The 12,995-nt window shown below is 46.9% G+C and overlaps 2 protein-coding genes across 2 annotated transcripts in view; both read left to right on the top strand.

Annotated features, from left to right (window-relative positions):
- The first annotated feature begins 351 nt into the window (after positions 1–351).
- LOC143833228 (tubulin alpha-1B chain) overlaps positions 352–12,995 on the top strand; it is a 28,495-nt gene continuing 15,851 nt past the window's right edge. The window contains exon 1 of the mRNA XM_077328788.1: positions 352–495. Within this exon, the coding sequence (XP_077184903.1) occupies positions 493–495 (3 nt within the window). The 5' untranslated portion in view covers positions 352–492. The remainder of the gene's footprint in view (positions 496–12,995) is intronic.
- Positions 354–5,141, top strand: TUBA1A (tubulin alpha 1a). The gene is made up of 4 exons (XM_077328786.1): positions 354–495; positions 2,870–3,092; positions 3,438–3,586; positions 3,934–5,141. The coding sequence occupies exons 1-4, from the start codon at positions 493–495 to the stop codon at positions 4,912–4,914; spliced, it is 1,356 nt and encodes a 451-aa protein (XP_077184901.1). The 5' UTR covers positions 354–492; the 3' UTR covers positions 4,915–5,141.

Here is a 12,995-nt window from a genome sequence, read left to right on the forward strand (position 1 = left end):
GAATGCGTAATTATAATTATGCATTCAGTTTGTTGGAGCAGGGAGACTCCTTTTGGGCAATGCCCCGAGAGAAAGGGATACTTTGAATGGGGTGTAAAACCAGGCAAAATCTGCTCCAGCTTCTCTCCCCCCCCTCCCTTAATATGATAGATGGGTAAGCGTTCTGTTTGGTCTCTTTGTCTGGAGGATGCAAACAGACTTTGGATGCTGAGGAGAGGAGGGGTGGAGGGGGTGGGGAGGATTACCTCATCCTATGCGCCCCGAGCCAATCACCTTTCTCCGCCCTTCACTTCTCCAGGCGGATTGGGGGTGCCTCGACCAACCACAAAAAGCCTTCGCCCGTCCCCATGGTGACGGGCTTGTATATAGGGAGCCGCGTTGGACGATGCGCTACAGGTTATCTTACATCGACCTCCTAAGAGTCGCGCTGTAAGAAAGCACCCTCCGCGCCGGGTCCAGGCTTGCCGAAGCTCCGCCAACAAAGCTGCAGACATGGTAAGCGGGAGCGCCTCTGGAAAGGGGACCCGGCCGGCGAGGGGCAGGCGGCCCCCCACCCTCGTTGCTAACCACCGAGCCCCCTCCCCTCCCTTTCTCGCCTGCCCTCCAGCGCTGCCTGGCCTCCGCATTCCCAAGGGGGAATCTCTCCCCACCCACCCACCCACCGCGATCAGCTGCGCAAGGGGACTTGCGGGCGGGCTGCGGGAATGCCGCGAGGACCCTCCCGAGGGGGGGGGGGTGGCGGGGGCGGCGGCATGAAGTCGGCTTCTCGCTCATCCCTTGCCTCGTCTCGCCCCGCAGCCCGAGGGCGGTGGCGGCTCTTGCAGGCAGCGTGGCGCAGTGGCTGCGGGCGGGGGCGAGGGGGATCCCCGCCCTTGTAGCATTGCCGGCGTGCCTCTCTGCTTCCCAGCTGCGGATCTGCAGAGGCCGGGGGGGGGGGGTGGAGGGAGGAGCCGCGGCAGGCGGTGCCAGCAGCGGGGAGCCATTGGCTGGGCTGCAGATCGGGTGGGTGCGTGGCCGGGGGGGACGGGACGGGACGCTAGCAGCCGCCCAGTGCGCAGAGCCGCCTTTCTAGTCCAGAGCATCCCCTGAGCAGATGCGATGAGGTCGTTTCTTTGCAACGAGATCTTGCTCTCTTTTTAAAGCAGCCCCTCGTTGGAGGGTTGGGGCTGCATCACTCTTGTCCCTACGCCTTTTTGACACCGAGTGCCCTTCACTGCTCGGAGGAAGCGCGAGCAATCAGTTCGCAGTGATTCAGGGAGGGGGGGGGCGGGCCGCTTAAAGAAAGACCTCTCCTAAACGTTCAGCGGCAATGAATGGGAGGGAAGCTGCACAGCTGAAAAACCCCTCGCGCCTCCTGCCGTATCGGGCGAAAAAGAATAAAAAATAACCTCGGGACACGAACTCCCGATTCAGGGTGAAAAACCTTCTTGGGGGATCCTTCTTGCAAAAAAGAAGAGGGGTGAGGTGGGGCCACGCCCTTGCGTTGTTCCCAAAGTCTGTGCACAAGGGAGGGCATTGTTGCAGAAATGTCTGGGATGGGAGAGAGGGACGGGGGAGGGGGGATCCTCTGAAATGGCAGCACCCCCCCCCTCGCCCAGCCCACATGTCCTGAAGCAGATTGGTCTGCAGATGAATGGGAGGCAGGAGGGGATGGCTGACAGAGCGGACAAAGACGGTGTCTCCTCTGGCAGATGTGACCAGCATAATTAGCCAGAGACAAGGGGGCTGTGCAACTGGACTGGTCTCTGTTCCCACCGAGCTTCCTCCGCATCAGTTAGACTTTCCTTTCTGCATCCCCCCCCCATCACCGCCCTATTGGAATGCTTAATTCCAAGCAATATTCCCACCACCCAGAAAGAGGGTGGGGGTTGGTTGTACTTGCTGGATATTTGTAAAAAAAATAATAATAATAATTAAAACTCAGTGCATGATCACTATTGTAGGAAGAATGGAAACTGCCCTTACATGCTTTCTTGGCATGCGGCAGCAGTTTTGTCTCCCGTTCCCTCCTCCCCTCCCCCCGCCCTTTTAATTCACTTCACTCCCCAAGCATGTTCTCGGCTGAGGTCAGAGGAGGGAAAATTGGCAAAACGGCATTATGAGATCATGCTGGAAACAAACTCTTTAGGCGGTGTTCATCCATCGCAGAGCACAGGCACTGCCCGCCTGGTGTAGGTGCAGAGACAGAAATAATGGGATTCTACTCCCTTCTGCACTGAGCATCCTCGATGTTCTTGGGCTGGGCGTGGCATTTTCTGCAGGTCTCCCACACAGATGACAGAATGCACCTTGAAAACAAGGGGGACGTGGAGCAAGAAAGAAAAAGACTTGACACTGAACATCAAAGTCCTACGTGGCTTCATTATTCTGGAGAATACATCAAAGAGAATACATTTTCTCCAAACAAAGATATCTTGATAGGGAAATCCTTGAATGCGTCCTTCATAATACTGAAGGAACAATGGGTTGGGTGTGGCACCCTCTTACTCCTTGTGGAACAAAATACTGTTCAGTCGTTTTGCTTTCTACCTCCCATTTGAACAATGAGGACTAGCAGTTGTAAGACACTATATATTTCATTTTAACATGCGGAACAGTATTTTTTTGTTCAATATCCACTGCAGAGCTCATGGTGCTTGAATGCTTGTTCCTCTATACGAATTAAAGGACTTTAGCAGAATTGAAGAATGGACCTTATTGATGGCTTTATTTAATCACAGATTGCAAGGATACTGAAATAGCATTTTTAATCACAGATTTCTAGGATATTGAATTAGCATTACACGTATCTAGAGATCTTGACCCTTCTGATTGAACTAAAATTATAGGCTGTCCTAATGCATCTGTGTTCTGATTTTTTCCATCTTAGCGTGAGTGCATCTCCATCCATGTGGGCCAGGCTGGTGTCCAGATCGGCAATGCCTGCTGGGAACTCTACTGCCTAGAACATGGCATCCAGCCTGACGGACAGATGCCCAGTGACAAGACCATTGGGGGAGGAGATGACTCCTTCAACACTTTCTTCAGTGAGACGGGGGCTGGCAAGCATGTCCCCAGGGCCGTCTTTGTGGACTTGGAGCCAACCGTAATTGGTGAGTGACAGTGTCATTCTGATGAACAGGAATTTTGACCCACCTCCCCAAAAATTAATTACCACCAAACTTGGGAGCATTTTCAACCATGCTCCAGCTTTAAATTCTTTAAATACATACCTTAAGAAATATTTTCTTACACAGAAGATATTTTTTACTAATTCAATTTAGGTTATTGTTTCTCCTAAGCTTTCAAGGAACATTTGAACACAAACACCAAGCATAATTTTGTTTCTGTACACGCATCACCTGATGAGGCCAAAGCCCAGGAATGCGAGAAATGAGATGGATGGAGAGTACAATCATTTATTTTCCCCCTCTCTTCTTTTTCTTGTCCCTGTACAGATGAAGTGCGCACTGGAACCTACCGCCAACTCTTCCACCCAGAACAGCTTATTACTGGCAAGGAAGATGCTGCCAACAACTATGCTCGTGGCCATTACACCATTGGCAAAGAGATCATTGACCTGGTTCTGGATAGGATACGCAAACTGGTAAGTATATTTCCTCAGAAAGGAAATCTGTGCAGGATTGTATAAAAGCAACAGCCATTATATGGCTATATTGGGCTAACCTATCACAGAGTTTTAAGATGAGGCTGCCCATTTGCATTAAGAACTTACAGAAACTGGGAAAAGCAGATGTGCCCATGGTATTATTTTGAGACCAGTTGTGCAAAATCCTACCATGGATCGATGCAGACTCTGCATTGGAATGGATACTATATCTCAAAAGAATGAGAGCTAACAGCAAATGGTACGGAGATGTCTCCTTTTTCCTCCATCAGTATTGTAGTATTGTTGGTCGAATTATTTATATTCATTCTAACTTATTCCAACAGGCGGACCAATGCACAGGTCTCCAGGGCTTCCTGGTCTTCCACAGCTTTGGTGGTGGCACTGGCTCTGGTTTTACTTCCCTGCTGATGGAGCGGTTGTCTGTTGACTATGGCAAGAAGTCCAAGCTGGAGTTCTCCATCTACCCAGCTCCTCAAGTCTCCACTGCTGTGGTTGAGCCCTACAACTCTATCCTGACCACTCACACGACCCTGGAGCATTCTGACTGTGCCTTCATGGTTGACAACGAGGCCATCTATGACATCTGCCGCAGGAACCTTGACATCGAGCGCCCCACCTACACCAATCTGAACAGGTTGATAGGTCAGATTGTGTCCTCCATCACAGCCTCCCTGCGATTTGACGGTGCCCTGAATGTAGACCTGACAGAATTCCAGACCAATTTGGTGCCCTACCCCCGCATCCATTTCCCCCTGGCCACCTATGCCCCAGTCATCTCTGCTGAGAAAGCTTACCACGAACAGCTCTCTGTAGCAGAGATCACCAACGCTTGCTTTGAGCCGGCCAACCAGATGGTGAAATGTGACCCTCGCCACGGTAAATACATGGCCTGCTGCCTGTTGTACCGAGGTGACGTTGTCCCCAAAGATGTCAATGCTGCTATTGCCACCATCAAGACCAAGCGCACAATTCAGTTTGTAGACTGGTGCCCCACTGGTTTCAAGGTTGGTATCAACTACCAGCCCCCCACAGTGGTCCCTGGTGGTGACCTGGCCAAAGTTCAGCGTGCCGTCTGCATGCTGAGCAACACCACGGCCATCGCTGAGGCCTGGGCTCGCCTGGACCACAAGTTTGACCTGATGTACGCCAAGCGTGCCTTTGTCCACTGGTACGTAGGGGAGGGGATGGAGGAAGGCGAGTTCTCAGAAGCTCGGGAGGACATGGCTGCCCTGGAGAAGGATTATGAAGAAGTGGGTGTGGATTCTGTTGAAGGCGAGGGTGAAGAGGAAGGAGAGGAATACTAAAGTAAAATGTCACAACGGTGCTGCTCTTACAGGGAATTTCAAGCTATTTAACAATATTCAAGTTCTGGTCTGATCGGTTAATTTATGTACCAGTGTAAATTCCGATTCATTTGTTTTCCCTACAATAACTGATCTGTGCTTTAAAACATAAACATTTCTATTACAGACCCAAACCGTCCAATAATGTTATGGGTTTGTGAATAAAAGGCATTCCCTGTCTCAGAGAATTAATGTCTTGTGTGGTTATTCACAATACTATTTTTCTGTTTATTCCACAGCGTAATATGGAATACTTAGTTTTGTCAAGCCAAAATGGATATGATTATGGCATAATGCCTCTGTGTAAATGCAGGTCTCTGGCCATCTAGAAAGTAGGGCTGTGAAGCAAAGGGGCACATAGATGAAGGGGTGTTGAACTCTCATCCCACTGCTAGCCCCACACATCTCTATTCCCAGTCTTAAACTTGGTTGAAGGATGGGAGAAGAGCAGGGTGTTTTGCTATTTAAAGCTCACCTTCTCCCCTCTTCTAAATGACTGAGGCATATTTAGGTTGAAACCTTTCAGTCTGCTGCCATGGTTTATAATCTAACTCTCAAAGGACAACTAACACGACCTATATGAGAACAGCTGACAAAAAAACCCCACTGAAATATTAGATGAATTCCAAAGTCTTTGCACATGTCTTAAAGAGGGCCCGTGAGTTCCAAACCTTGAACCAGTTACTAAGGTAACCAGGAACAAGGAAATTCTTTTACCGTGCTTTCCTTTCTTCCACCCAATTCAAGTACAGTAGGTCAAGGCTTACCTGGAAAACTAGGTGAGCTACCTTTTCACATCATTATCTGAGATTTTGCGGGGATGAGAAATAAATTCAATCAAACACACTTTCCCCTGTATTACATGGCATCCTATGCATTTCTTTGGTCCTAGGAGCTCTCCTGCCAGTGTGTCTCAGTCAGTGTGTCTTCATTCAGCAGAATGTGCACAACCACCATGAAATTGGCCCAGGATATTCATGCTTGCCTCTTGTCTAGCCTAATCAAAATGCACTGTTAAATCGGTCCCTGGACAACGATACCTTAATTTATATTTTTTTTGTTCAAGTCATAAAAGGAAAGATTTGTGTTCCAATATACATGGAGTTAAAATCATTATAATAGCATGTTGGTACAAGAGAATGGATCAGATTTGTTTTTTTTTTTAATGCCAAGTGCGGATTTCTGGAATGGCCCTGAGCAAGTCACTTGACCTAGTTCTAAAAATTGTCCCTGATCAAATTGGTGAGTCATGAGGGAAGACACTTGAAGACAGCAGCTACTCAAATGTTCACATGAAAACTGATACTAAAGGAATAGAACACATGACACCATAGCAACAACAAAAAACCCAAAAACGTGACACTAAATTCATCTGTACCGTGATTCCCCAGACCTTGTACTAAAACAAGTTTAATTTATTTTGTACTGTCATCCTGCTGAAGCACAATCACAATCAAGGAAAATGTTGCAGTCAATAAATTAAGCTGGCTTAATAAATTAAGTATTATTCGTGTTCCTGGAGAAAGATAACTACACAAATAAATCAAGGCATGTTGATTAAATTCGGTATGGTTTAGTTTTGGGTAAGCCTTTTAAAGGTCAGCATGTTAGCTATCTAGCAAGATGTCAGTCCTGAGCTCCCCAAAATATAAATGGACACAATCCAGGCAATATTTTTTACTTCCAAATCTTGTTGATTTCAATGGGAAAGATTTACAGTATGCTCCTAAACCCCTGTCTTTGGATGGCTTTGGTAGGATAACAAATGAGCCCTGGGCTGGCATAACTCTGAGACAGGCTAAAGAAGCTAGAAGATGTGTCAATGCACAAGTGTGTCAATGCCAGATCATGTAAACCTAGTGCTGGTGCAGAATTAGGCAATATCAGGGGTGCATCAAGGGAAGAGTGGCACTTCCTCTACAGACTGGTATAATTGCGAAAATAGAAATATAGAGTGTGAATATACCCATGTCCCCCTGTACAAGCTCCAAGCCACAGCACAGTTTAAGGAATGAGCACTCATTTGAGGTACTTTAGGGAAGTGGTCCCCAACCTTTTTATCACCAGGGACCACTCACCGCCTTTTACTGAGCCCATGGGGGGGGGTAGTTTACTCCTCTACTCTCAACCACTGCCCTAGCGCTCTCTGATTGCTATGGTAATGTTTAAACATCCCTTCAAAATAAGATACAGACACGCCACAACAATGAAGTGTTTTGTAAAGGGCCGGGGGGGGGGGAGAAGGCATCCTTCGGGGCCCACCTCCAATTAGTCGAAGGACCACATGTGGTCCGCAGCCCACAGGTTGGGGATCGCTACTTTAGGGGAAGACAATGCCTCAGTGGTAGAGCACCTAATTGGTAACCAGAAGGTCCCAGGTTCAAACCCCAGCATTTCCAGGTAAAAGTATCAGGTAACAAGTGATGTGAAAGACCACAGCCCGAGACCCTGGAAAGAGCTGCTGCCTGTCAGAGTAACAATACTGACTTGGATGGTCCAAGGGTCAGATTCGATATAAGGCGGAGGATGTGAACTTTGCCACCCAACATAAGGTATGTGCATCACCTGCAATGCCACTGATGGATAATAATGAGTCAAATCCCTGCAGCACATGGTCTGTCTCCTCATTGGACGATGGACCTCATGGATGTAAGCAGGAGAGAAAGGAGCCCTTGTCCCAGTCTCTTGGCGGATCTGACCTTCCATGTACAAACCTTCCATGTCTTGCCTCAACAGTCCTTTCTCCCAAAACAGCGGCTAGCTGTAAGGATGCATGATGCTGAACTGCACTGCCCCCAATACGCTGGCCGAGGAAAAGGGGGGAAATGCCCCCTTTATTTATCACACCGTCCTTACTTGTTTTGCTGTGCAGACTTTGTCAGGGGGAATGTATGAAAACGTAATTTTATATTTAATACAGATAACTGAAGGACCCCTTAATAAAGATATTACAAAAGTATTTTAAATAGTATTAAAATTACAGGATCAAAATTTATGCCAAAAATAGATATATGTACAGTGTAATATGAAGAAGGAAAAGAGTTGGTTCGTATATGTTGCTTTTCTCTACCAGAAGGAGTCTCAAAGTGGCTTCCCTTTCCTCTCCCCACAACAGACACCCTGTGAGGTAGATGAAGCTGAGAGAGCCCTGCTATTACTGCTCAGTCAGAACAGCTTTATCAGTGCTGTGGCAAGCCCAAGGTCACCCAGCTGGCTGCATGTAGAGGAGGAGCAGGGAATCAAACCCAGCTTGCCATACTAGAAGTTGGCGCTCCTAACCACTGCACCAAGACATGAGGCAAAACAATATATATATGAAGCACGTGACCAGAACATTCACCTAGGGCTGGAACTGTCCACAGTACATTAAACAATATGCATCTATTTTTGAAATTATTTTGATCTGATCTTTTTAAATGCTATTTTTAATGCATTTGTAATTTTTATTAGATCCCCCCTGACAAAGCCCAAATGGGGACTTAGGGACTTTCTGCAATAACTCAGTCATGTGTCACCTGGCACTCTCTCCTTTCTGTTCTGTCGGCACACTGCTGAGTGCAGCTGTTTTGCTTCCTCCCAGAATGCTGGTGACATAGTGCTATGCTGTGCGATAATGTCATCCCACTGTAACCCCCACACGAGAGCCCAACCAGAATCCTGGGTGACTATTGCCATTCTGCTCTCAGGTGGTTAATGCTGGCCACACACTTAAGAGAGCAAGTGTGGTGTTGCAGATCGCGTGTCGGACTAGGATCTTGAATCCCCACTCTGCCATGAACGTTTGCTGGGTCGATCACACACTCTTGGCCAACCCACCTCTAAGGGTTGTTGTGAGGATAAAATGGAGGAGAGGAGAACCATGTAAGCAACTTTGGGTTCCTACTGGGGACAAAATCGGAATATAAATATAGTAAATTAAAATAAAAGGATGGTCCCTATTTCTATGCAAAATCAGATCCCCAAGTAGCAGTTCCAGCGGAAAGTGCAGATGCAGTTGCAAAACAGCTTCCAACAAGTGATGGGTAAGTATCAGCTCACGGCTCGTGTGACATCCCACCACGTGAAAAATGTGAAGCTGAGGGAATGGCAAGAGCATTGTGCACAGTCTCTGCATTGCAAAACAAAAATTGAGTCCAGTAGTACCTTTAAGACCAACCAGGATTTATTCAAGGCGTGAGCTTGAGATGGATGGGGAAAGCAACTAGTCTCTTGAAATTATTTAATTATTTATTTTCACAACCGGGAAAGCGTCTGCCATTAATTACTAGCATGGACAATTTTATTTCTCCAATGTTTTTGTGAACTACAACTGAACTCTAAAGCAGTGGTCCCCAACCTTTTTATCACCGGGGACCGGTCAATGCTTGACAATTTTACTGAGGCCCAGTCTTTTGCCAAGGGACGCCGCCACCATCGCCTGGGGGGGTAGTTTTTGCCGAGGGACGTTGCCTCCATCGCCTGAGCTCCTGCTCCGCTTGCTTTCTCGCCAGTGTCCCTGACTTCCCGCTGCCCACTGTGGGGCGCTGCCAGCAGCAGCTGCGCAGTGCTACACTGAGGGGGAGTCCCAGCCATGGCAGCCGCTGGAGAGTGAGCTGGCCAAAGGTGAGCTGGCATCAGAGTGTGGCAGGGCAGCCCCCGAGGCAGCAGCCGGGGAGGAGGACGAGGAGGAGCCGCAGCCCGGTACCGATTGATCCATGGACCGGTACCGGTCCTCGGATCGGGGGTTGGGGACAGCTGCTCTAAAGGACTGATTAGCTGTTTTAGCAAAGAATTATCATATGGCATAATTTGGATACTACAACACAGTTTATTAATTTGCCACTAATTTATTGTTTTCTATATATCTGCACACTCATGATTCTTGTTCGATTTTGTCTGAGTGTGCCTGCACGTGAAAGCTCATGCCTTGAAAAAATCTCTGTTGGGCTTAAAGCTGTTATTGGATTCCAGTTCTCCTTTGCTCCTTCAGACCAACACGGCTGCCCACTGGAATCTATCTGCATTGCAAAGTTTTGCATTCTGGATGCTTTGGAGGAATCCACTAATTACAATCCTCGTGTCGCTTTCGGCTCTTTGCAGGCAGCTGCCCCACAGGGGTTGAGACCAGGATAGTGCCATGCCAACCACCTGTTGAGCCCAGAATACAGTCAACAGCTGCAGTGACAGGTGTGCCTCTAGCTTCTCTGCTGTGGAGCTGCCAACTCTCTTGTTCTTGTCTGGCTCCGACACCATTTCAAGCTCCTTAGCAAACAGCTGTTCTGCTCATGGGCGACCATTGATAGGTCTTGCCAGTGATGCATTCCAAGACACTGTAGCCTTGCTAGAACAAGAGAAAGAATAAGCCAGTCATCTAACAGGCTTTCAGTATTCCTGATACAGTTCAATAAATGTATGGATTGTTTTGCACTTGTGTTCCAAGTGATTGTGTTTGATGGTACAAAACCTCAGCTGAGCTTGGGACTCCTGCCAGTACTGTCTGGAAGTCAACACCACGTAAGACTGCAGATATCCCCCTACATCTGTGGCTTTCCAGTGTATTATGCCTTTTTCTACAATCCTCTCTACCCATGTTTTGATACCACGGCTACTGGGGGGTTCATAATGCTCTCTGCAGTAGCTGCTAGCTGTGGTGAGGGACCTGTTCCGCAGTGTGGGATAACAAGGGTTCTAGTCTCCTTGTTTTGTTTTGCTGCTGGTGTCTGAGCTATTACTTTCATGACACCGTTCTCTGCCTCCCAATAGGATCTTAACTCAAACCTTCTGTTTCCAATGTAGGTGCTTCTTCCTGTCCATGTTAGCTATTGCGGAGATCACAGGAATATTTTCCATGAGTGCGCAAACATGTGCACCTTTGTGTCAGAATCGTCTTTGCCTGGCAAACAGTAGGTGCTCCTTATCTTTCCCTCACCTTGTGCAGGACAGCTGTCAGGCAATCCATAATGTTTGTATCTGCTAAGCAATGCTGCAGAGGCATATGCATGATGTGGACAGAGCGGTCATGTGGTTTTGCCCCTGTGAATCTACTTAGTAAAAGGGAATATGGTTGTAGAAGAGTACTCAAGTCTGCCCCTGCAGAGGTGTGTAGAGTATGTTCATTCCTGGGCATCTATTGGTTATGCTACATTCCACCCAACCAGAGGGCTGCTGTGTTTCCTTAGGCTCCTCCCTTGCTGCATTTTTCATATGGGTGTTGATATGCCATCAGGAAGGTGTTTGCAAAGGCTGACTGGCTGCCTCCATCTCAGGTTAAGTTGGGGGCATCCTTGCATGTCACTCACTCTGATTTGTAGGATGTGGCACAATTGCTGTGGATGCTGCTGCAACGGCTATGCTTTCAACACCTTCCAGCAGGGGCTTTGTGTACGTTCTTTCTGCTGCTGAGCAAGCATCGGCTACCAACCAGAAGAGCTGGCACTGAGTGTGCTGTGTTAGATCAGAATTGCGCAGGCAGTCGCAGAGGAGGGCGGGCATCTGTTTTATGCTTCCATGTGCTAAGTTTTAGGAGCTCTCTTGGGTAATTTCACCTGTGCCTCTGCATGTCTTTGAAGTACCATGCTAAAAATCTCGCAAATATTTCTATAAGAGATTGTCTTGCAAACAAACACTTGCACAGACATCGACCACTGTGTTCTGTTCACCCTGTGGGCAATATTTTCTTTCTACTATGAACCACGTTATATCGCCTGGAATGTCTAAGCAGTTGAAGGGGAGTGCTGCTTCAGAGACAAGGAATCCCTCAGTTAGAAGCTAGTGATCCTTGCAAGAGATCTCTTTTAATCTGTTTTTACTCCAGACCCTTAATGCTATTTTCATACTGCATTAGGATGCAAATCCAGAATTGTCGCTATCCGTTTTGTCAGAACATCCCATAGACAAGTCATGCTCAGCTCCGCCTTCTCAGCACTATGTTCCTGAAGAGCTGAACCTGCAAAAACAGCACAGAGCAAGGCAGGGAATGTTCTGTGAAATGGCAGGTGCGGGTAAAGAAAACCCCCTTTTGTTTGCTGTTTTAAAAATAAAAGAAAAAGGAGAGGAGAGAGTTGCTAAACTGCTTAAAAACTTTCCCCCTCCTACAAAGCTTCAAACAAAGAATTGAATGAAGCCTTTAAATAAATCATGAAAAGGAAGTAAGGAGCTCAGTGACATTTGAGATGAGAAAGGTGAGAAGATTAGGCATTCTCTGCAAGGAAGAACTCACATGGGCAATGAAAATGCACAAAGAATATGTGTGCTAAATCTAACTCACAGTGTGAAACCCATTAAGAGGCAACTCAGTTTTTAGCTTACAAACTACAAATTAAAATATATTTTGTAATACTAATCTTCTGGAACAAGGGAGGGCAACGTAGCAAACATTAACAATCTGGAAAAGGGAACAACCAGTCAGAGACAGACAATCCTCCTTGCCTTAGTGCTCATTTAACTTCAAAAGGGTTAGGTTTCACGGCTACTGAAGTTCTTCTGTGGATTTAATCAGAATTACCAAGAAATCACAGAGATTTAGTTACAAATAGCTATTTACTGTGAACAAAATAGATGCTGAATGCCTGTGATTCAAATACAGTCAGAGGCATTTTACTGAATCCCCCTGAATTAATTCTTAATCTGTTATATACCCATGCAGAAGGACCAGAGATAATCAATTATCTCCTTTAAAACACTGCTATGTATGGAAACCTAAATGTTGCTTTACTTGTTGGTACTGTATATCCTGCTCAAAAGTCCTCCACTTTCTGTCTAGGTTTGCATCTCTAATATCACTTACTTAATTAGGTAAATGTTTCTCCTCTCTCCTGAGCACCCAAGGCAGTTTATGATATCAGCCACACTTAAAAGAACAATAACAACAGAAAAAACAGTGTAAAAATTCTTCATATACTATACCACATGTCAGGCAGGACTCATTTAGATGCGTTAGACAGTGTGTGTGTTTGGAGGGTTGTAGCGTTTGCCATTACAAGTCAGCGGTGCCTGAATTATAAAGATGCGATGAATAAAATGCATCTCTGCCATGGTGGTACTCACTTCATGAGTCATACATA

The sequence above is a fragment of the Paroedura picta genome, chromosome 3 (assembly GCF_049243985.1).
Source record: "Paroedura picta isolate Pp20150507F chromosome 3, Ppicta_v3.0, whole genome shotgun sequence".
Lineage (NCBI taxonomy): Eukaryota > Metazoa > Chordata > Lepidosauria > Squamata > Gekkonidae > Paroedura > Paroedura picta.